General features: G+C 46.3%; 1 protein-coding gene across 6 annotated transcripts in view; it reads right to left on the reverse strand.

Moving 5' to 3' along the window:
• Positions 1–24,654, reverse strand: part of LOC140425238 (DNA topoisomerase 2-beta-like) — a 254,600-nt gene that overhangs the window by 85,710 nt on the left and 144,236 nt on the right. For all 6 annotated transcript variants that reach the window (XM_072509323.1, XM_072509327.1, XM_072509325.1 and 3 more), the window contains 8 exons: positions 21,837–21,971; positions 16,442–16,642; positions 16,158–16,353; positions 14,170–14,261; positions 4,230–4,385; positions 4,064–4,147; positions 3,150–3,350; positions 775–910 (listed from right to left, as the gene is read on the reverse strand). In XM_072509323.1, coding sequence (XP_072365424.1) covers positions 775–910; positions 3,150–3,350; positions 4,064–4,147; positions 4,230–4,385; positions 14,170–14,261; positions 16,158–16,353; positions 16,442–16,642; positions 21,837–21,971 — 1,201 coding nt within the window. The remainder of the gene's footprint in view (positions 1–774; positions 911–3,149; positions 3,351–4,063; positions 4,148–4,229; positions 4,386–14,169; positions 14,262–16,157; positions 16,354–16,441; positions 16,643–21,836; positions 21,972–24,654) is intronic.

Raw genomic sequence — 24,654 nt, forward strand, 5'->3', positions numbered from 1 at the left:
CATTGACTAATAACTATCCCCAGAAATGGAGGCTAAAAGTAGGTGAGGAAGGAAAGAAAGGGAAGGATGGAAAATGGGAGCCAAGTTGATGAATTCTCCAGTTCAGAGTGAGAGCAGGAAACATCACTGATACAGTTACTAGTGTTCTTGGAAAGAAGAATTTAGCGAGGGGACCTGACTCGGACTGAAACAAGGAAAGTTTTGCACGTCGCAAAAAAAGGGTAGACTACCGAGGACTCTTCTGAATTTGCACAGAACACTTTTAGTTCAAGCAAGTGAGTGAATTCAAAGATGGTGTTCATAATGGGAGAAAAAATTTAGCCAGGCGGAGAAGGTTGGTGGTGAATGGGGACTGTTTCAGCCTCTACATTTGCGTAACATTTATTACATATTTAACGTTTTGCAGTTCTATGGTTATGAATGGTTATCAACTTGAGATGTTAACTTTCTCTTTCCATAAGACCATAAGACACAGGAGCAGAATTAGGCCACTCAGCCCATCAAGTCTGCTCTGCCATTCAATCATGGCTGATATTTTCTCATCCCCATTCTCCTGCCTTCTCCCCATAACCCCATATCCCCTTATTAATCATCTTTCCACAGATGCTTCTTGACCAACGAACAAATTCAGATTCCCAGCATTTTGCTTTTATATTTAAGTAAACGTTGCATTTGATTGAATTAATTAAAGAACTCTGGTTAGTCATCGCTCTGGTTAATATAATTGCAAGTCTACTGATCAAGTGATGGACGTTCTAATCAATGTTTACACACCAGGTTCCTTTTTTTCTTTCTTCAGTCGTGGAGTTTTGACTTTGGGTTCACTTGTGTTCGATACTTCTCCATTTCCTTCTCCTATGGCTGTCCCAACGTCTTCATCAAACTCTAGTTTTATTGCATCTGTATCACCCTGAAAATAATAATCAATGATTATCAAGAATGAACAATGTCACAGATCACGAATGGTGCAAAGATTTTTAAAAAATATTTAGGCTTTTAGAAATGTCATAAAAGGAACTGTGATTCCCTTTTCTTTCTCAATGCATTAGTTAATCAAGTACACCCAGTAAGGGTTTTAAAGCAGACTGTGTTTGATAGCAGTTTTGAAACAAGTGATTTTATAGATACAGGGAATGCTGTGGGGGAGTTGTGTACGCATTTCCAAAGAACATTTGAAATGGTGTTAATAAAATTCAGGTGTATAAATGGAAATGTAGTAGCTTGAAAAGATTAAAAAATGTTCATGATGGCGCAGTGTTAGCACTGCTGTCTCACGGCGCCGAGGATCCGGGTTCGATCCCAGCCCTGGATCACTGTCCGTGTGGAGTTTTAGCAGAAATATCTTTATCTCCTTCCTGAAAGCATTTAATGACTCAAACTCCACCGCACTATGGGGCAGCGAGTTCCACAAATTCAGCACCCTCTGTGAAAGTAGTTCCTCCTCACCTCCGCTCTACTGCCTCTCAACCTATATCTGTGACCTCTTGTTCAAGATTGCCCCATAAGGGAGAATATTTAGTCTACATTTACTTCATCAATCCCTTTAGGAGATAGCGATATTTCTGATTTTTAAAATGGGTTAAAGGGATATGGGGAATAGCTAGAGAGGTTGACCTGAGACCAGCAATGATCTAATTGAATGGCGGAGCAGGCTCGAGGGGATGCACCTCTGCTCCTAATTCTAGGTTCAATCTTGCATCAAGCCAGTGTGAAATTATGTCAGTCCAAAACTCGATTGCTAAAGTGCCATACATGAGGTGAACCTCAGTTCGCAAAAGTTCAAGGTCACTGCAACGACCTTTCTTCATAGTGTTGCACTACTCCTGATTCGGTGTTCACCACTCTGCCAGGGACTGGTTCCTACCTACCATCTCCATACCAAGCTTGTCTTCATGAACAGCACCTCACTGCTGGACCCATGGACCCTCTTATGTCACCATATCGAATCAATACTGCACCTGGCATTGCTGAGTACAGGAGTCTCCTTTCCTCTGCTGCCACACACCATTGTCTATCTGGGCAGGATAATGATGTGGGACTCACGCAGCCATTGAAACATCGGTTTGAGGTTCGACTGCAGGGTGGTAATATGGAAGAAGGGCTATGCAAGGGGGAGGGGTGCAGTGGGGAGGACAAGGCCTCACGTCGGCAGACAGAGGGGCAAGGGGGTGGACGAAGAAGGCAAACAATGGAAGGCAGAGGGACGACTGAGGGGAGGGAAGTATGCATGAAAAGCTCACAAACAAGAGGGTCAAAGGGACACCAGATCCTTTACTGGAAGGGGAGGCACAAAGCCTCCAGGTGGGTCCCATGAACAAGATGAACTTGCATGAGATACAAGAGGAGCTGGCAAGAAAACTAGAACAAAAATGCAAATACAGGGTAAGTGGAAACCGTTGGGTTATGGAAAAGGAGAGAAAGGGCAAGGGACAACTGTTCTAATGGTTTCAATCTTAGTGACTAAAATGTCCATGAGCTCCTCGCTTGTTGGAAGTGAGTGAGGAGGAGGTCGGAGGGGAGCATTTAAGGAGGCAGTTTGCAATACAGAAGGCTACAGCTATATTTGCTATCCAGGATTATCCTGGAATGGGAGTAGTTTTGGTAAAAGAGCAGAACCCAATAATGCATTATGAGATCCAACCCAACATTCAAAATGTGGGTGGGTAAATTCATCATCAAAAACCCAGGAAAAATTAATCATGGGGGCATCTAATGAGGGAAAAGTCACCCCTGTGCCTGGGAGAGGCAGAATTTGTGAGGAGCTGATCATCCACTCACAGGTTCTATCTCTCCCAAACTCACTGCCCTAAGTGGAAATTTGATAAACTTTTGGAGCAGTGGAGATATGGAGTTATGGGATAAAGCAGGGCAGTGGAATTTGTATTGAATAATTTCAATTAAAGATGAGGAAAATATCTATTCATGGGAAATATGAGGGCGTATTTAAGTGGATGGATGACTGAATTATCCAACTCATTTTGTTTTTGTTTCATTGAACTCAACCTCAATGCACATTTTAAATCTATACGGTAACTGTATAGTTTTAAGAATTCAAACCATTAATGAACTGCAGAGATAAACCAAGAACAAAAAAAAAAACAATGCACTCCAAACAGTTTGAAAACATTTGTAATTATATTTTAACTTGCCTTTCCTTTCTTCTTGATCATCCTTCTTGTGGCATCTGCCTTCATAGCAAGACTAATGACTGGTTCAATTCTCCTACCATGGACTGATGGCAGAGTTTCTTCAAGCAGCATCTTTTTTATTTTCGGTTTACCAACCTTGCCCTTAACTGCTTTACCAAGTGATCCTACAAGAAGATCCTCTTTCTCTTGGGCTTCCACACGCTGCATTAAAATTGAGAAATAAATTATTTTTAATAAGTGATTATTCATAACAAATAAAACTGCTCTACATTTGAAGCTAAAAAGCCATTCAGAATTCAGCTGATCATTTTAACTGCAAATCAACTATATTCAAACTCATTAGATCCTGTTAAATTATTTATTCACCCTGGTCTGAACTAAGGCTTCATTAAAGTTCATCTATACAAGCATATAGTTTTGGTTAAATGCATAATTCCTATTCAGGGCAATCCCACAAAATCACTTCTTCTGAACAAGAACTGTCAGCTTTGCAGGCAGTTTCTCACAGACAGTAAAGATCTGCATCTATGCTTTATGTACAGGGGTTTATTTATGCAAGTACAATATGAAATTAAATGCATCCTCCTTGATAAAGAAAATTACATTTATTTTCCAGGAACCACCTTTGGGGGAATCGACTGCAAATTTATTTTGTTGCAATTGTGCACCTCACCCTCATTCACCCATGCCTTAGTAAGAATTCCTCGCCCTTGGGCCTTCATCTGCATCCCATTAACGGGACAACAATCAGTTTCAAGCCGTCTCCTGCGGGTTTCCCGATTCGCCATGACAGGCAACACGGTAATGTTATCACAAGTAAATGAAAAAAATCTATTTTTTAAGATGGATAATCCTAGTTTGACTTTAGTTAAAATAAGAACTCATATTGGTAGGCATGCTTTTGTTAAACTTACATCAAGTTCTTCAATAAAGGCAGCAAGGTCATCTTTCCAGAGATCAGAAGCACTCTTTCTCTTCAGATCATCAAGTTCCTTTCCCTACAACATATAAAAGATAGCTAGGCACAATATTTAGAGGCACAGGCCTGTAAGTATTACAATAATGAAGTCAGTGCATTACTTTTGTATCCCTCTGCTTTAGTAGATCATCTACTTTCTCCTTTGTAAGAGCCCAAAGAGGCATGTTCAAGATGTAATTGAAGTCTGGCCCAGATCCTGCACCCGAAATACTTGAAGTGCCGTCATCTACTTCCAACAACTCTTCTTCTGTTGTTGTCTGCAAATAAAAAAAGTGGAAGTAGTAGGGAAGAGCACCCAAATTTATTTTTAAGCAGAATTTGATACATGATCATGGAATCAAAATGCTAATCGATGTATTAACCAGGCTACGGGTCCAAAATTCCTCCAACTTTCGCATCCATTGGCCGGAATTCTCATATGGGAGAATATGGGCGAGTTTCTCAGTTGCCCGACGGCAATATCGTAATCGGCGATCGAGTGGGGAATCCTGGTTACGACCGAATCGGGCGCAGCGCTTGTTTTCAGATGCTCTGCCCCCTCCAAATCGGCGTCATCGGGGTGTACTCCACATGCCGCTGGGATGGCCTTGGGTCGTTACCTGAAGGCCCTATCCTGATGCCCGCCCCCCGATGGGCAGAGGTTTCGACAGCGCGGGACATGTGTGCTCTCAGTTGTCATGAACTCTGTGTGGACTGTGTCCAGCGCCTCCACAGTCGAGGGGAGTCGTGCCGCTGGCCGAGGGGACTTAAGCGAGGGCTGGGGGGACTGGTGGGGGGCGGCCTGGGGTGCCCAGGTGGCACTATCGGACAGGTCGGGTCCGCACGCGGCCGGCGCCATGTGGTACGGTGCGACCGCTGCAGGTCGTCGGCAAGTACATGCGTGGCCACGGACCCAGCAATTCTCCGGCCATTTATTCTGTGAAGGCCTTTTGTATTATGTGGCGTGGCTGCTAGCCCCTCACCGGTCGGAGGATTAGTGCCGATTTTTTGGTCATAGAACTAGACACTTCCTCCGGACATGGCCTCAAAATCGGACAATCTAGCCCTATGTTCTCCCGCTGGAGATGAACTGTCTCTGATTTGAGCTTGTCCTGGGAACGCAAATCAGAGGTGATTCACCATCTCTTGCCGTGCAAATTTATGCATGGCAAGAATTACAAGGGACTCCCCTGTGACTCTCACCATCGGCAACCATCCCCCCATCTCCCTCCCCCCCCTCCAACAACAGTACAAGGGTGACCCGACCCCCCACATCAATTTCACATTGATATGAATGAATGCCTTGCAGATCAAAAATGACAGGTTTAAACCCAGCTGATGTGGTTTTCCCTTTCTAAGAATTTACAGGTGCTGCTTCTTGAAATGAAATGAAAATCGCTTGTCACAAGTAGGCTTCAAATGAAGTTACTGTGAAAAGCCGCTAGTCTCCACATTCTGGTGCCTGTTCGGGGAGGCCGATACGGGAATTGAACCCGCACTGCTGTCCTGCCTTGGTCTGCTTTCAAAGCCAGCTATTTAGCCCTGTGCTAAACTAGCCTCCGCATGAGCCAGCCGGTGCATTTTAAAGCCGTTATTTTTTTTCACTGTCTCGGTCTGGACTGCTCTCTAGCTTCCAGGGAGGGTTCTCTCTTATGGGGAGCTTCCACGCAGGAGCCTCTGAAATTGAGGGGTTCCAGGCAGAGGTCGTTGTAATAGGGGGAGGGGTGGGAGAGGAGGTTTCTGGTGAGAGGTCTCTCTTATTGGGGGGTTTCAAGTGGGGGGTAGGGTGCCCACCCGATGGACTTTGGTGGCAACACCCTAAAAGAGTTACCCCCTTGGCCCACCGTGGGGTTCATCGTGCCAGGGCCATGCTAGGAAATACCTGCATCAATTCGCACCCATGTGAATCCCGGCCCAGAGGACCGAGATTCACGCGGGCTTGGAGAATCCGGTGCCCGGCCTGTTAATAGGATGCAAATGTTAATTTGACCCATCTGCAGCCCCCTGCTGGCACGGGCCGCGAACCTCAATGTCGCTGCCAGTGGGGGTCCGGAGCATCAGTATTTGGTTGATACTGGGTTCTTCGCTGCATCGGAAACTCCGCTATCAGCGGTGTAGAACCCAGCCCTTTATGTTAAAGGCAACATCATATCATGCCAGACAAAGTTCAATTAAAAAAAAGAATTCCAGTAAAAATCCTTTTGAACAACGATCATGTGCTAACCCCACAGCCAGCCATCGGACAGGAAAGTGTTGGGCTAGGACTTTACCGCACTGATGGTGTCTACTATTAGTTAGATTTGCCCCTGCACTTAAAATGTTTTGCCCATCATGTTGCTGAAAGTATGAGCTGACAGACCAGCAAAAGGAACAGACATTTTGGACCCGAGTGAACAGGGTAACTAACAGGATATAATACAAAGGTAAAAACACTTCTTTCTTGTTTTAACTTTTTGATTGTTTCTCCAATAAAGTCACTGGTAACTAGGAGTTTTTAAAAACGGTGCCTGTGAAAGAGATGGTGGGGCAGACATTCCAAGTGTGTTACGGGACAAGGGCTAGGAGGATGGCCATACCGATCAATAAGAGGAAGAAATGCACAGCGACAAAGACGGTTATGGACCCGGGGAACTGTACATCATGGTGAGCAGTGTCCTGGAAGTGGTACCAGTGGTGCTTGTAAATGTCTTTGGGGGGTTGGAGGGGTGGTGAGAGAAAATGAGAGTGAGCGTGAAAGTGAGAAAGAAAGACATGGACGGATGACATCAACTTCATACAGGACCGACAAATCCAGCCCCAAATCGGGGAAACAGTCGAACATGGCTAGAGAACTGAACACCTTCATGGAGCAGATGGGGGCAGTAGACCCATGGAGGTTCACAGACACAAGGGAGAGGGAGTTCTCCTTCTTCTCCCAGCTCCACAGGGTTTACATGAGGATCGACTACTTTGTAGTGGGGAAATCACTGCTTCCAGGGGTGGTAGGGGCGGAATACTCTGCAATTTAAATCTCTGGCCACTCTTGACACTACGTGAATGTGAGGTGGGAGACGGGCTGGGTCCAATACCCGCCATGGAGGCTGGACACAGCCCTCCTTGCCGACAAGGCATCCTGTGAGAACATATCACAAGCCATCGACGGATATATAACCGCAACCAGAATGGGGAGGTCTCCACATTCTGGGAGGCACTGAACGCAGTGATATGGGGGAGATTATAGCATACAGGACTCTCAGAGATAGGAAGGAGAGGGCATCTAGCTAACAGTTAGTTGATTCCATACTGGAGATGGACCAGCAATAATACAGTCCCAACTGTAGAACTACTGGCGGAGAGGGAAAATACTACAAATGGAATAAGACCTGCTCTCCACCAGGAGAGCAGTAAAACTAGCTATGCCAGACATGGGGGACATTTTCTGAGCATGGAGACAAGGCCAGCCACCTGCAGGCTCACCAGCTGAGAAAGTAGGGAGACACAAGGGAAATAACGCAGGTGAAGGACAGGTATGGTAAACTAATCGCAGTTCCAGATATTAACAAAACCTTTGCACTATTCTACCAGGAGCTGTACAGCTCTGAGCCCCGATGAAGCAGTTCCTCGACATGCCAGTCGGGCAGAAGGTAAAGGACAGGGCCTGAAAGCACCGCTAGAACTGGAAGAAGCCATGCAGAGTATTAACTACAGGCGGAAAGGTGCCAGGGCCAGATGGATTCCTGGCTGACTTCCACAAAAGATTTGCGCCAGCACTGGCCCTGCACCTGCGGGAGATGTTCATTGATTCGTTATCAAGGGGAATCCTGCCACCAACGCTGGCTCAGGCCTTGCTGTCACTGCTCCCTAAAGAGGGCAAAGACCCAATGGAGTGTTGATCATACAGACCAACTCACTCCTGAACATGGACGCCACAATGCTGGTGAAAATCCTGTTGAGGCGGCTGGGGAACTGTGTACCAGAGGTAATTGCGAAAGATCAGACGGGCTTTGTCAAGGGTAAACAGCTAACAGCGAACATCAGGCGCCTCCTGAACGTGGTCTTGACCCTATCCGGGAAGAGGGCACCAGAGGTGATCATCTCCTCAATGCAGAGAAGGACTTCAACAGAGTTGAATGGAGGTACCTCATGGAGGTACTGGAATGGTTTGGGCCAGAGTTCACCTGTGGGTGAAACTATTGTATAGCACACCCATGGCGAGCGTACAAATAAAGACCACCAGGTCTGGATGCTTCAGGCTGCACAGAGGCACAAGGCAGGGATGCCCTCTAGCCCCAATACTATTTGCCCAGGCAATTGAGCCACTGGCGATCGCTCTCAGAGCATCGAAGAGGTGGAGAGCACCGCCCTCTGGCTGAAGACATTCATGAAGGTTTGACCCTTCAGTCTGAGGCTTTGCGCTCTTGTTCTAGTTCTAGAACACTAGGGTGTTCCAGTTTTTCCTACTAGTGGAAACATCCTCTTCAAGTCCTCTCTATCCCAGCATCGCAGTATCTTGTAAGTTTCTTTTTTTTTTTTAATATATTTATTAAAGTTTTTTAAGTATCTTGTAAGTTTCAATAAGATGGAGAGGGGTGGGCAGCATGGTAGCATAGTGGTCAGTACAGTTGCTTCACAGCTCCAGGGTCCCAGGTTCGATTCCCGGCTGGATCACCGTCTGTTCGGAGTCTGCACGTTCTCCCCGTGTCTGTGTGGATTTCCTCTGTGTGCTCCGGTTTCCTCCCACAGTCCAAAGATGTGCGGGTTAGGTGGATTGGCCATGCTGAATTGCCCTTAGTGTCCAAAAAGGTTAAGTGGGGGTTACTGGGTAACAGGGATAGGGGAGATACATGGGCTCGAGTAGGGTGCTCTTTGTAAGAGCCGGTGCAGACTCGATGGGCCAAATGGCCTCGCTCTGCACTGTAAATTCTATGAAATTCAATGAGAAGCATTCGGAGGGGAGACAGACAACATAGAGTCTCACTCCACATGGATGACCTGCTCTTCTACGTCTCAACCCCCTAAGCCAGCATGGAAGGAATAATGGAACTCCTGAGGGAGTTCGGAACCTTCTCAGGTTATAAACCTCCAATGCGAACACGCGAGGGGAGGGAACAGAACTGGGGAGGTTTCCGTTCCAACTGCCCAGACCAAATTCCGATACATGGGGATCCAAATAGCTCACGGATAGGCACGGATCCACAAATGGAACCCGACGAGTCTGGTGGAAGACGTAGGAAGGGATCTGCAGAGGTGGGACTCGGTCCCTTTCTCTTTAGCGGGGAGAGTGCAGGCAATTAAGGTAAACGTACTGCACAGGTTCCTTTTTTTCTGGTTCAGATTCCTCCCGATCTTCATCACAGAATAATGAAGTGCAGAAGAGGCCATTCGGTCCATCGAATCTGCACCGACACATGAAAACACCTGACCTGAATATCTAATCCCATTTGCCAGCACTTGGCCCATAGCTGTGAATGTTATGACGTGCCAAGTGCTCATCCAGGTACTTTTTAAAGGATGTGAGGCAACTTGCCTCTCCCACCCTCCCAGGCAATGCATTCCAGACTGTCACCACCATCTGGATAAAAATATTTTTCCTTAACTCCCCCCTAAACCTCCTGCCCCTCACCTTGAAATAGTGTCCTGTCTTAACTGAGCTTTCAACTAAGGGAACAGCTGCTCCCTATCCACCCTGTCCATGCACCTCATTATCTTGTACACCTTGATCAGGTCACCACTCAGTCTTCTTTGCTCCAGTGAAAACAACTCAAGCTTATCCAATCTATAAGACATAAGAGCAGAATTAGGCCACTTGGCCCATCGAGTCTGCTCTGCCATTTAATCATGGCTGATATTTTTCTCATCCCCATTCTCCTGCCTTCTCCCCATAACCCCTTATTAATCAAGAACCTATCTGTCTCTGTCTTAAAGACACTGTGATTTGGCCTCCACAGCCTTCCGCAGCAAAGAGTTCCGCAGATTCACCACCCTTGGCTGAAGACATTCATCCTCATCTCTGTTTTAAAGGTTTGGCCATTCAGTCTGAGGCTGAAATAACGGACCCCCTCCTTCTAAAAGTGGAGACATATACTTAGAAGGCAGAGTAGCAACCTTAGGAGAACTGATGGACAAGCTCCAGGTCCCAAAAGGGAACGAGCTATGGTACAACCAAATCAATAATTTCCTCCGTAAGGAAGTAACGACATTCCGCCAGACACCAGAACAAACTATTGGACAGACTACTTAGCGTGGGCGAACTAGGAGATGGGAACTATTACGACATGTATGGATGACTACTCGAAGAGGTATGTGCATCTCTGGACAAGAAAAGTGATAGGAAGAACTAGGCAGGGAGATAAGAGGTGGACTCTGGATTGATTGAAGCACCACACAGGGAAAACCTCACCTCCACATGCGCAGGGCTAATCCTAAGGCAGTTAAAAGTGGTGCATAGGGCGCAGCTAACCAGGACAAGAATGAGCGGATTCTTTCCGGAAGTGGAGGATAAGTGTGAACGGTGCCAGGGCGGCCCGGCTAACAATGCCCACATGTTCTGATCTTGCCTCTGACTTGTCGGGTGATGGACCTCGTTCTTGGAGGCCATGTCCAGGGTTGAAGGGGTGAGGGTGGAGCCCTGCCCATTGGTGGCGGTCTTTGGGATATCAGAACTGCCAGAGTTCTTCATGAGGAAAGGGGCAGATGTCCTAGACTTTGCCTCCCTATTCGCCCGCCGGAGACCCATCTCGGCTGGCGATCGGCAGCACCACCCAAAGCTGCAGACTCCTGTTCGACACCACGGGATACGCAAGACAAGTAGAAGGAGAGAACAGAGGTAGACAAAGGGTAACCACAGAGGCGAGCACAAACCCAGCAGACCCCTCCACAGCCGCCCCCCCCCCCCCCCCCATCCCAGCATGACTCAATATTGGTTTTGTCTTGATCTGTAACTGTTGATATGAAATATGAAATGCTCACTAAAAATACTTTCCCCCCAAAAGGTGCCTATCAGGATATTGAACCTGGTTTAACTCAATACAGATGGGGTGGTACAGTGGCGCGGTGGTTAGCACTGCTGCCTCACGGGGCTGAGGACCCAGGTTCGATCCTGGCCCTGGGTCACCGTCCGTGTGGAGTTTGCACACTTCCCCGTGTCTGCGTGGGTCTCACTCCCACAGCATAAAGATGTGCAGGGTAGGTGGATTGGCAACGATAAGTTGTCCTTTAATTGGGAAAAAAATAGAATTGGGTACCTTAAATTTTAAAAACTCAATATCGATGTTGCAAACTTACGCCTGAATTCTCCATCGCCCACGGTGGGGTCCCCGAGGTGGTGCAGAATGGAAAAATCGGAATTGGCGGGTGCTGTTCCTAACACGATGCTCCGAAGCCCCCCACTGGCAGCAGGATTGAGGTTCGCACACACGTGCCAGCGGGAGGATGTAAATGAATGCAAATAGGTGTTAATGACCCATTTGCATCCACTTAGCAGGCCCGGTGATCTTTTCTCCAGTCCTCCGTGATCCTCCAGTCCCCTGGGCTGTCAATCTCGTGGGCGGGGATTACTTCAGGTCTCACCAAATCTGAACCTGACATGGTGATCCTCATTTTGGGACAAGGAGGTAACTCCTGAAGTGAGTTGCCACCAAAGTCCTCCGAGGGCCACCACCCCCACTCCACAATGCTTTACCTGCCCACCCCTCCTTTACCAGTCCCCTGCATCCCTCTCTGTCCCACAGAAAGCACCCCCCCCCCCCCCACCAAGAGATCCCCTTAATAGGGATACCCCCCCAGCAAGGGACACCCTTAATAGGATAACTGGCAAGGACCCTCTTAATAGGGAAACCCCCATTGGGCCCCATAATAGGGAGCCCCCCGTCCCTTTCGGGAGTGGCAGCGGGCGGGGATTGAGCGGTTTGGGGATCTGTTAATAAATGGGGGGTTTCCGTGTTTGGAAGAGATGGAGGAAGAGTTTGAGCTGCCCGGTGGGAATGGATTTCACTACTTGCAGGTGAGGGACTTTGTGTGGAGGCAGTATCAACTTTCCCGCACCTACTGCCCCAGGGACTACAGGATAAGGTGGCGTCAAAAGCGGGAGTGGGGAGGTATCGGAGATTTATAAGGAGCTGATGGAATGGGAGGGAGCCCAGAGAGGGGAGGTAAAGCGGAAATGGGAGGAAGCGTTGGGTGGGGAGTTGGAGGCTCGGTTATGGAAGGACGCCCTGAGTTGAGTCAATGCGTCCTTGTCGTGTGTCAGGCTTAACCTGATACAATTTAAGGTGGTCCACAGGGTGCACACGACTGGATGAACAGGTTCTTCGAAGGGGTGGAGGATAGGTGTGGGCGCTGTGCGGGTGGGCCGGCGAATCATGACCATATGTTTTGGGCATGTCCGAAGCTTAAGGAATTCTACCAGGGGTTTGCAGACGTCATGTCGGAGGTACTGAAGATAAAGGTGGTTCCGAGTACAGTGGTGGCGACCTTTGGTGTGTCAGAAGACCCGCGAGTCCAGGGGGCGAGTGAGGCCGATGTCTTGGCTTTTGCCTCCCCGGTAGCCCGGAAACGGATTTTGTTGACATGGAGGGACTCAAAGCCCTCAAATTCGGGGGGTGTGAGTCAGTGACATGGCTGGGTTTCTTAGTCTTGAGAAGATTAAGTTTGCCCTGAGGAGATTGTTCTAGGTTTTGCCGGAGGTGGCAGCCGTTTATCTACTTCTTTGGAAAAAATTAAGCTGACAGCAGTGGATTTTGGGGGGAGGGGACAAAGGGGAGGCATGAGGTGTTGGATAAGTTGGCTAAGGTGGGGGAAGGTTGGTGGGGAATTGGAATTGGGGAGTTATTTATGTAAGCCATGTTGGCTGGGTTTTGTTGTTGGTTTGGTGTGTGGTTGCTTATTTTGTTAGAATTATGATACAAATGCCTTAATAAAATATTTTGCCAAAAAAAGTGAATAATTAGAAATACAGTTGTATTTTTGACACCTCCCCAGAAAATAGGGAGCCCCCCCCACCCCCATACTTGAGTGATTGGAATGCACTTAGCTTTCTTTGATGTGGTTGATGTTTGTAAACAGTGGGGTCATTCATCCATGAAGGGATATGAATGAATCAAGGCTCTGACTTCGGGGAATCTAGTGATGAATGAATCAAGGCTGTTTTGTGGAAGCTGTCAATCACAGCCCACTACTAGAAATGAATGAATGGCGTACAGCTGATGGAGCGGAGGTGTTTAAACACAGGTCACAGCTATTCTCCTTCCAGGAATGGAGACGTGGAGCTCCAGGTATGTGCTACAGCTGTAATCTTTTTCACTGTCCCGGTCTTGGGACTGTTCTCCAGCTTCCAGACAGGGGTCTCTTTTCTTGTGGTGGTGGTGGGGTGGGGGTGGGCTTAAGGGTGGGGGGTGGAGTCCCATTAGTCAGTGGGCCCTATGGCGTGTCCTTTTCGTTAGGGGTCCCTGTTGGGTGTCCCCATCATCAGGGGGTCCCTCTAGTTAGGGGGTCTCTTCAGTTAGAGGGTCCAGGCGGATGATTTGCATGCAGGGGTGTGGCCAGCCACGGGACTTCGCTATTGGGCCACCCGCTTAAAATGGTGGCCCGATAGCCGAATTCCCTCATGTTTCTCACCATGCATAAATTGCCATGGCAAGGAATATTGAATTGCTTCCCGATTTGCGCTCCCAGGGTAACTTAAATCGGTAGTAATTCTCCTCTGGTGGGAGAACATAAGTCTCCGAAAGAATCTCACCCATAGTCAGTTATTGTAAAGCTTGAGGGAGGAACGCAGACTATCATTTAATCAATTATCTGTACAAAAGCCATTTACTCAAACCTAGGAAATCCTATTAGTCTTTTTTAGGAATGTTTAAGGAGCCACAGCTGTTCGAAGCAGACAAAAGTTTGAAATTTCCCAGGCATATTCCAGGCTCACAGATCTCTTGAAATAATATAAAAGGGACATTGCATAAAAGAGTTACCAATAAAAAAAAATTGTCATTGACTGCAATAGTGGCTAAAATGTTGGGTAGATGACAGCATTTCATGCTTCTAACATAACCAGCTGCTTAGTGTATTTTCAGCAAAACAAAATTTTACCTTCTCCTGAGCTTCTTTCCAGCCTTTGATCGGATCGGATTCATAGCCCCGCTGAACAAGCATTTGATAAAGATCCCTCTTCGATTTATTCTCTAAAGAGAAATTTTTAAAAAACATTCATATACCAACATTTTTTTTGCACGAATCACAAATAAATTCTCAGATACCTTCATGCGGTCTGCGATAAAGGAAACAATCTATTAAGTATAGTTAGTATTGCAAAATTTGGAAACAAAAGGTTAACATTACTCTGCTTCCAACATAAGAAATTTAACTTTGAATATTAACAGAATATTCCAGGACATTTTTTTAAAATTACGGCTACCAAATTTTGACACATTTGCATTATATGGGCCTGGACTTTGCTGTCAGCTGTGAAGTGATGGCATTCACTCACCTGTGACCTTCAGGAAAGCTGCCCACAAATAGTCTAGCTATTTCTGTGGTGCAGATTTCGCCATTCTCAATATCAGTTTGAATTTGGGGCTAAATCAAGGGATTTCCAGGTGCCCAGCAACAATTATGTCATCAACCAGGGAACTGGCAAATAATATTGAAGCGTTCTCACAGATGGCAAGCCAGAAAGTAAAAATGTAATAGTTGCCCACCCGTTTGACGGTGTGACAAGCTAAAAATATCACGGACAGCATAAATTTGTTGTCGATTGGACCTTAATGGCCTTAATTGGCCCTTTAATTGTCGACAGAAGCTCATCCGCCCACTGACCTCAAAATCGCGTGCATCGTACAATGATATCAGGAGATGCTCCCGACATCTTCTAGTGAGATTTTATGCATATCCAGGTCAGCCCTTCCAAAAAAAAAGTTCACAGAATAGGAAGCAATAACTTTTCTATCAATTGTGTGATACTCATTCATAGAATTTTAACATAGAATTTACAGTGCAGAAGGAGGCCATTCGGCCCATCGAGTCTGCACCGGCTCTTGGAAAGAGCACCCTACCCAAGGTCAACACCTCCACCCTATCCCCATAACCCAGTAACCCCACCAAACACTAAGGGCAATTTTGGACACTAAGGGCAATTTATCATGGCCAATCCACCTAACCTGCACATCTTTGGACTGTGGGAGGAAACTGGAACACCCGGAGGAAACCCACGCACACACGGGGAGAACGTGCAGACTCCGCACAGACAGCGACCCAAGCCGGAATCGAACCTGGGACCCTGGAGCTGTGAAGTAATTGTGCTATTCTCAATGCTACCTTGCTGCCCTCTCCCGAGGTATACTGAAAATACCTGCAAGGTAGAACTGATTGCTGAGGATGCCATAATTGAGAGAGAGAGAGCAGTTAGTAGTTCTACTTGTTGAGAGGACTAAGAGAATCCACAGTCCCATTAATAGAGATTTTTCTTTATTGCAGACATAACCTCATCATGCATTACAGCCAGTTTTGTCCAAATGTTTCACCCCCACCCCCCAAATAGCCTTGTCATGCTCCTGCCCCTGAGTTTGGACACATGCCCTAGATCATTCCTTTCACATACTTCCAAGAAACATTCGCTGGCAAGTGGAAATGTGCAACACTTTTACAGAACTTCACAGTTTACCAAGTTCCAAGTAACAATCATAAATTAAAATAAGATGTAATGAAACGTTGAGTAACTGCAATATTGAGCTCTTAACTAGAAGTTTGAATCCTGGTTTAAACTCACTTTCACTTTTTTCACAATATCAGAAGTTCATGCTAATCCATATCTGATCAGGACAGGAGAGGGGTGGGCCAAGCATGGTGAGAAAGAGAAGAAAAAAAAGGGAGCATTCCTTCCTTCACTACTTTAGTTGACTTAAGAGTTCCCGCAAGAGCCCCTAAGGGACATCTGAGATTGCATAGGTTGAAATTTCACTCAAGCAATTTATCCAGCATGGTATTACTTACAAAGAACAGCTCAAAGTAACAACGACTGTACAAAATTCCAATTGTTGAAAGTTATTGCGGAAATTTTGATCTTATACTTTAATCCTTACCAATTGAAACCTTTCCTTGTATTTTTTCCAGAATGAACCGAGCTTGGTTGTTTAGCTTTGCAGACTCTGCTCCAAGCATTCCTGACAACCATTCTTTCCTCAGATGGTAATAATGTGACCGCAAATCAAAGAACTCCTTCAAGATGTCGTGTACAGTTTCATACTTCTTCAAGCAACCCATGTGATCAAATAATACCTGCAAATATCATAATGTTATTGCTGTTTGTTAAAATAGCATTTAATAATTTACATAAAAATGATATATGTTTTAAAAAGGACACTACCATAGAATTGCAAGTGAGAGTGGTTTGCAGTTTGAACACTTTGTGTAGACCAGCAGCTTCTGCTTGTGCAAGTTTCTCCTCTGACATTTTTACCACAAATTTGACTGAAGCATCAGTATGATACTCTTTGTAGTCATTTATCAAAGCTGGTGTCTTTTCTGTCCCGTTGAGCATAGGTTCAAGAACTTGTTCTTTGTATGCCTGTAGGTAAAAAGGGCATATGTACTTATCAGCACATTCAAGGAAAATATTTTTCAAAAACATATCCCCAAGTAGGTACAAGATACCCTAAAAGAAAATGTCTTTGACTGAAAGGGATATCTCATTCTGGCAAACTCCATGGGCTGGATTTTCCGTTTCAGGGACAATGTCCCCATGCCGTTGTGAAAACTGTGGTCAAAAGGCCACAGAGCCCTGCAGGGGGCTAGCAGGGAGCCGTCGAGAAGCTCGCAGCTCCAGTTGCAGATACGGCCCCCGCACCTCCGGGTCAGAGGCTGCACATGCGCACTGCTGCGGCCTCCAGTGGCTGCGCCGTGCTCCATGGCAGACACAAGACCGCAGAAATAGTGCCCCCAATTGGCCGCGTGCCCGACCCGGACCGCCTGCACAATAAAGGCACAGTCCCATATGAGGCCCCCCTGCCCTCCGATTGGCCTACCCCCAACCATGGCGGCCACGGGCTGAGTCCGCAGCTGCCTCGTGAGTTTCCCGAACGGCTGGGACCACATTAGAAATACGCCACCGGGACTTCGGCCGGTCAGGGGCAGAGAATAGCGTGGCGGGCCTCAAGCAATGGCCGCAGGTGGGGGATACTCCGCAGTTGGGGGATGCGCGCGGCGTACTCCCAGAGTCTGCTGCTTTTCGGGGGCGGAGAATCGCCGAACAGGCGACGGTGCCGATTCCATGTGTGAAACTGGATTCTCCGCCCCGGTTCCGAACACGATTTCGGCGTCGGTGGGCGGAGAATCCAGCCCCATATACCTGCCTTTGGCCCATGTCCCTTCATAGATTTGCTTAACAAAAATCTATCTCAGATTCAAAATGAACAACTGCTGTTTGTGTGAGAGAGTTTCAAACCTCTACCACTCTTTGCATGAAGAAGTGCTTCGTAACATCTCTCCTGAATGGTCTGGCCCAAATTTTTACTCCGCCCCCCCCCGTTTTAGAATCTCCAACCAGTAGAAAAGGTTAATCTTTATCTACCCTGTCTTTTCCAGTTAATATCTTGGAGACTTCGATTGGATCACCCATTAACTTTCTTAATACTATGCCTAATTCATGTAATCTCTCCTTACTTTTGTTAACCTACGTTGCCATCCCTCCAAGGTCAATATATCCTTCCTAAGGTGTGGTACCCAGAACTGCTCACAGTACTCCAAGTGGGGTTTAACCAGAGTTTTGGATAGCTGCAGCATAATTTCTGTGCCTTAATACTAGAATTCTTTAGATATAAAGGCTAGCATTCCATTAGCCTTTTTGATTATTTTCTGCACTTGTTCGTGGCATTTTAAAGATCTATGCCCCTGAATCCCCATGTACCTTTGGACATCCACTGTACCTAACCTTTTCCCATTTAGAAGGTACCCAGCTCTATCCATTTTTGGTACAAAATGGAAAACCTCACACTTGCTCACATTGAATTCAATCTGACACAATTTCGCCCATTGACCTAGTCTGCCTAAGTCTTCTTGTAATTTTATGCTATCATCTCGGTTGACTACAATGCCAAATAAATTTGTATCAACAGTAAATTTATATCTATGGCTTTTTATGCCATCGTCCAAGTCATTAATGAATAATGTGAATAACTGAGGCCTCAACATAGGTCCCTGTGATACACCACTAGTCAGCACCTCCTGCCAATTAGAGTAAATACCCATTATCCCCACTCTCTGTCGTCTGCCACTCAACCAATTTCCTAACCATGGCAATAATTTTCCCTTAACTCCATGGGCTTCCATCTTAGTTAACAGTATCGTATGTGGGACTTTATCAAATGCCATCTGGAAGTCCATATAAATAACATCCATAAACATTCCCCTGTTCACTAACTATTCAATGAGATTTCTCAGGCATGACCTTCCCGTCACTAATTTATGCTTGGTCTCACTGTCCAACCAAAATTTTTCGAGGTGTTCAGTTACCCTATCCCTGATTATCGACTCCAGCTATTTCTCTATCACAGATGTTAAGCTAACCAGTCTTTAATTCCCTACTTTCCCCCTTTCACCCCTCTTAAAAAGTGGAGTTACATGTGCAATATTCCAATCCAGAGGGACTACTCCTGAATCTAGGGAACTCTAAAAGATTATAGTTAGGGCATCTACAATGTGCTCTCCTATTTCCTTTAACACCCTCGGATGGAAACCATCAGGTCCTGAAGATTTGTCGCTCTTTAGTTCCATTAATTTCTTAGTTACGGATGCTGTACTTATATTAATTGTATTAAGTCCTTGTCCTCTATCGACTATTAATTTTTTCGGGACTTTCGGCAAATTATCTTCCTTTTCAACTCTAAATACTGAGGGAAAGTAATTGTTTAACATGTCTGCCAGTTCACTATCATCAATGACAACATCGCCATTTTCAGCTTTTAGTCGGCCTATATTGCTCTTGACCACCCATTTTCCCTTTATATAACTATAAAATATCTTCTTGTTGATTTTGTTGTCCCTTGCAAGTTTCCTTTCATAATCCCTTATAGCAGCTCTTTTAATCTGCTTTGTGACCCTTTGCTGGTCTTTGTTTCTATCTTATTTCACTGGATCTGTGCTGTGTTTTGCATTTTTGGAAGTTCTTTCTTTTAGTTTTATGCTGTCCCTGACCTCTTTAGTTGTCCATGGCTGTTTTTTTGTGAAGTGGAGCTTTTTCCTTTCAGGGGTATATACTCGCTCTGTATCTCGTTAAATATTTATTTAAATATTCTCCACTGCTCTTCAGTCGTTTGACCGATTAACAAATCTTCCCAGTTTACCGTGGACAGTCTCGGTCTCATCCTGTTAAAGTCAGCCTTATGCAAGTCTGATTTGTGCTTTTCACTTTCAAACGCTACATCGAATTCAATCATGTTGTCATCACTATTTGATAAATGTTCATGGACAGTTAGGCTACTAGTTGAATTTAGCTCATTACTCATAAGTAATTCTAATATTGCCTGTCCCCTTGTTACATCTAGAACATATTGCTGTCGGAAACTATCCTGGACACATTCCAGGAATTCCTTACCTTTCTGACAGTGTTTGGCTGCCTCTCCCAATCCATGTGTAAATTATAATTCTCCATTAATACTACTCTGCCGTTGTAAATCACTGGTCCATTTCTACATTTCTACAATCTAGCACCGCAGAACTGCTTCATGGGGGGGTCTATACACAACACCCATTTCAGTTTTAGATCCTTTGCTGTTCATCAATTCCACACAAGATTCTTTGTTCAGGAGACTATGTTCTCCCGCCAGAGGTGAATTGAAACTGACTCGTGCTGCCGCTGTGAGAACAGATCAGAGAGCGATTCACTATCCTTCGCATGCAAATAAATGCATGGGGAGGATTGCGAGGGTTTCCTGAGGAAATTCTGCTATTGGGTTGCCATTTTGAGTTGGCGGCCTGATAGCGAGGTAAGAGGTTAGCTACACCCCCTCATCGCAAATCAATCCCCCCCCCTGCAATTCAGCCCCAAACCCCTGGATTTTATAGAACCCCCCCCTCCCCTTCCCCCAAGTACAGGAGTGTCTCACCCCTCCCCACAGAGACCCCTAAATAATGGGCCTCTCTTAGGCCCTGGAATTAAAGAGACCCACCCAGAGACCACCAAAAAATAAAAGGACCTCTCCACAGACACCCCCTAAATAAAGAGTCCCCCCCAGAGACCCCTTAAAGAAAGGGACCTCCCACAGAAACCCGGTAAATAAAGAGAATGGAGCAAGGCTGAGAGCTGTGTGTGTGTGGAAACTCTCAATCACAGCCCAGTAAGGGAAATGAATGAATGGCTTGCAGCTCAAGGATCTGAGGGGTTTAAACACAGGTCACTGGTTTCTCTTTCCAGGAATTGTCATGTGGTGCTTCCTGTGTCTGAGCCAGCAGGTGTAATGCCCAGTTGAGTGTTACAACATAATTTTTTTTCGCTGACTCTGTCTGGAATGCTTCCTAGAGTCCAGAGAGGGATCTCTTTTCATTGAGGCTTCTTGACAGGTCTCCTTTTTCTGAGGGTTCTTTGGGAGGTCTCTTTATTTATGTGGTTTCGGGGGGGGGGATTGGTGAGGGGGGGAGGGGACTGGTGAGAGTGAGATGGGCAGGTCTTACATTGTGGGGGGTGTGGGTCCCTCAGGTGGACTTTGGGGGCAACCCTCTTAAGGTGTTGCCCACTTGGCCCATTGCATGGTCCACCACGTCATGGCCATGCTGGGATATACCTGTAGCAAATCCCACCCACGTGATTCCAGGCCAAGAGCACCGAAAAATCACGAGGGACAGGGGAATATGGAGTCTGGCCCGCCATGTGGATGCAAATAGGTCAGGCACGAACCTCGATCCCGCTGCCAGTGGGGGGCCGAAGCATTGGAAACAGATCAGCGCCATCATGACATCCGATTCTCCGCTGCATCAGGAACCCCACTACCAGCGATTGGCGGCGGAGAATCCAGCCCAGTATTTCTATCTGTAAGGCTCCACACCCTTTGCCATCTTCCCTCCCCCTCCTATAAACACTATAACGAGGTATATTTAGTTCCCAGTCCCAACCATCCTGCAGTCCTGTCTCGGTTATAGTTACTGCATCGTAATCTTCCATTTGACATTGTGCCTGCAGCTCATCTACTTTATTCCTTACAGTCCATGCATTAGTATATAGAAGTCTTACTTGGGCTGTACCCCCTAACCAGTCCCTCAGCACTGATGCTTTATTCCTTTGTTTATTATTTCTCTCTTTTCATTTAACCTGTATGCTTCTTATCGTTTTGCCATTACCTGCAGATCCTGAAGTTGGGTTCCTGACTATATCTTTATTATCTGCCCTATTTCTTTTTTTGAACTGTATTGACTTCCCCTGAACCCCCCCACTTTCTAGTTTAAAGTCCTTATGACCACCCTATTTATCCTTTCTGTTAGGACATTGGTACCAGATCGGTTCAGGCGGAAACCGTCCCAATGGTAGTTTCCTCCTGTGCCAATTCTGATGCCAGTGACCCATGAAATGAAATCCTTCTTTCCCACAGCACTCCTTTAGTCATGTGTTTGCTTCCCTAATTTTCTCATCCCTATTCCAATTTGCACATGGATCCAGAGATTATCCATATTCATATCCATATCAGCAAATCCATATACTCAAGAAGTCACTGACTTCATCAATGCCTGAATTACTGTCAAATTAATACTTTCCTCAAAATTGCATACTTTACCTGTGTCCAAGTCCTTACTGGAAGTTCTGTAATTTCTATTGTATTCCGATCCAATACCAAGATCTCACCACTAACAACATATTGGTTTTGGCCTACTTCATGAATCGTTCCTTTGAAATTCTTGTAGCTTGGAAGCTAGAGAATCAAAGCAGAATTATAAGAATGAGATGAAACTCTAAATCACATGATTGGCATTCTTTGCAATATCGATGCATGCAGCATTGCTATTTCTAAGTCAACAAGATCAAGCACGTAAAAAGTGTAAAGTGATCGTGAACAATAAATTAATCTACAAAAAAATTTGCATCTTTTCTAACAAATTAATAGTATCTGTTATGTTCACGAGGGTTAATTTAAACAGCACTCATTTCTCCTCTTGCCACCCGTCCGTAAACAAAAAGGTTCTTTGATTTGTTTCCCTCTTTATAAGCAGTGGTTTATTTCCCAAACCCTCGGTTTTGGTGTGATCCAGTTTTCTATTGATAGCCCCACATCAACCTTGAGGCAGGGTGAACTCAAAGGGTTAGTTTATTTACATACACTCACAAGCGAGAAAAACTTTTTACAACGTTCCCCTCACATTCAGATAGCAAAGAGAGTGAGAGAGAAAAGGAGGATTTACAGTACAGAGACCATAGAGAAGAAGACATTTTGTTTCATGTAGTTTCCAGAGTCCAGAATCAAAGTCCAGTGAAGTATTGCTTGAAAGAGGTTGGTGGGCTGAAAACAGGGGCGACATTCTCCGACCCCCCGCCGGGTTGGAGAATCGCCGGAGGCTGGCGTGAATCCCGCCCCCGCCGGTTGCCGAAGTCTCCGGCACCGGATATTCGGCGGGGGCGGGAATCGCGCCGCGCCGGTTGGTGGGCCCCCCCACTTGATTCTCCGGCCCGGATGGGCCGAAGTCCCGCCGATAAATTGCCTGTCCCGCCGGCGTAAATTAAACCACCTACCTTACCGGCGGGACAAGGCGGCGCGGGCGGGCTCCGGGGTCCTGGGGGGGCGCGGGCCGATCTGGCCCCGGGGGTGCCCCTACGGTGGCCTGGCCCGCGATCGGGGCCCACCGATCTGCGGGCGGGCCTGTGCCGTGGGGGCACTCTTTCCCTTCCGCCTCCGCCACTGTCTCCACCATGGCGGAGGTGGAAGAGACTCCCTCCACTGCGCATGCGTGGGAAACTGTCAGCGGCCACTGACGCTCCCGCGCATGCGCCGCCCGGAGATGTCATTTCCGCGCCAGCTGGCGGGGCACCAAAGGCCGTTTCCGCCAGCTGGCGGGGCGGAAATTCCTCCGGCGTCAGCCTAGCCCCTCAATGTTGGGGCTCGGCCCCCAAAGATGCGGAGCATTCCGCATCTTTGGAGCGGCGCGATGCCCGTCTGATTGGCGCCGTTTTGGGCGCCAGTCGGCGGACATCGTGCCGTTTCCGGAGAATTTCGCCCCAGATGTGGAATAATTCACTTTTCCAGTGGTGTTAACTCCACACGATGAGATAGGAATGCAAAGATGAGTCAGTCCAGTTGGTGTTGGTAAAGATTTTCCAGCAGAAGCAGTGCATATGGGGGCCAGGTATTCCACTTGGGCATAGTTTCTTGTTTGTGAAGCTGCTGGTTAGATGGTGAATAGCATACTGAGCTACGCAGTTCAGTAAGGTAATATTGCTTGAACCATAAGTCAAGGTCACATGTTGCATGACTCCACTGCTCCAACAGATCTTTAACAAAGTATGTGTATCCATCGTCTGGTTTCCAACGAATGTTAAATGTCTCAGCCATTAGGAATTAAAAGAATGTTACGGGGCCTTTGTCTTAGCAGATGATCCCTCTCCTTTTGGCCAGCCTGTGTTATTCAATGCAGATGGGCTTTTATAGCTCGCTTTGAAATTGGTCTGTACAGTTCTCAGGTGGCTCCTCGGAGATAACGAGGTGCGAGTTTTACCAAGACTTTACGGGGGTCACAGACAGGCCTAGGTTCAGCCATTTTAAAGGTCTTTGTTCAGTTTTTACATTTTAGAAATAGCAATGAGCATATCAATATTTATTTTATAAAAATGTAGTGTGAGATCTTAGTTCCTCAGATCTCAATCAAACAATCTGATTGAAAACCTCATTACATTTAAATAGATAGATTTACCATGATTATAACAAATTAGTAAAGAACAAACTGGCATTCAGTTTGTTTCTTTCATAACATCACAACACTCCAATGCGCTTCACAACCAATGAGGCACTTCTGAAGTGTTTCTACTATTAAAATGCATGAAAGGACAGCCAATTTTCACTCAAAGTTCAATAAATAGGAATGAGATAAATGACCAAAAAATAAACTTCCGATTTCCAGGGGGCCATACCCAGGAGCAACCCCAGAAAATGAGCTAGGGGACCCCTGCCAGATGTCCCCATGCAGGAACTGCAAGGTAATTGCCTGGGAAGTTTACACTTCTAACGGAGCAATTATTCTGCACTAGGGAACCATCTGATACTTCAATTTAAATTGGAGTCTTCAGATGATTTTGACTCCCTTAGTAGAATAGGTACCCAGAAAAAGCTAGAAGAATTGATACCAGTTTAACCCCTACGTTGTAATGAAACCTCCCGACCCACCACTGGCTCCCTCAACTACCCTTCACATCCAACACTCGACCCGAACACTCGACTACCCCCCACAACTCCTGACAACCTCTCTAGCACCCTGATGGATCATCTGACCATGCTTGACCCAACAACCACATCCTGAACCGAACTACCCACTCAGGCCCATCCCCCATCCATCAATCTACCCCTCACCCACAACCTTACCCACGCTTGCGTGTTTCAAATACACTTA

Source organism: Scyliorhinus torazame, chromosome 6, assembly GCF_047496885.1.
Source record: "Scyliorhinus torazame isolate Kashiwa2021f chromosome 6, sScyTor2.1, whole genome shotgun sequence".
Lineage (NCBI taxonomy): Eukaryota > Metazoa > Chordata > Chondrichthyes > Carcharhiniformes > Scyliorhinidae > Scyliorhinus > Scyliorhinus torazame.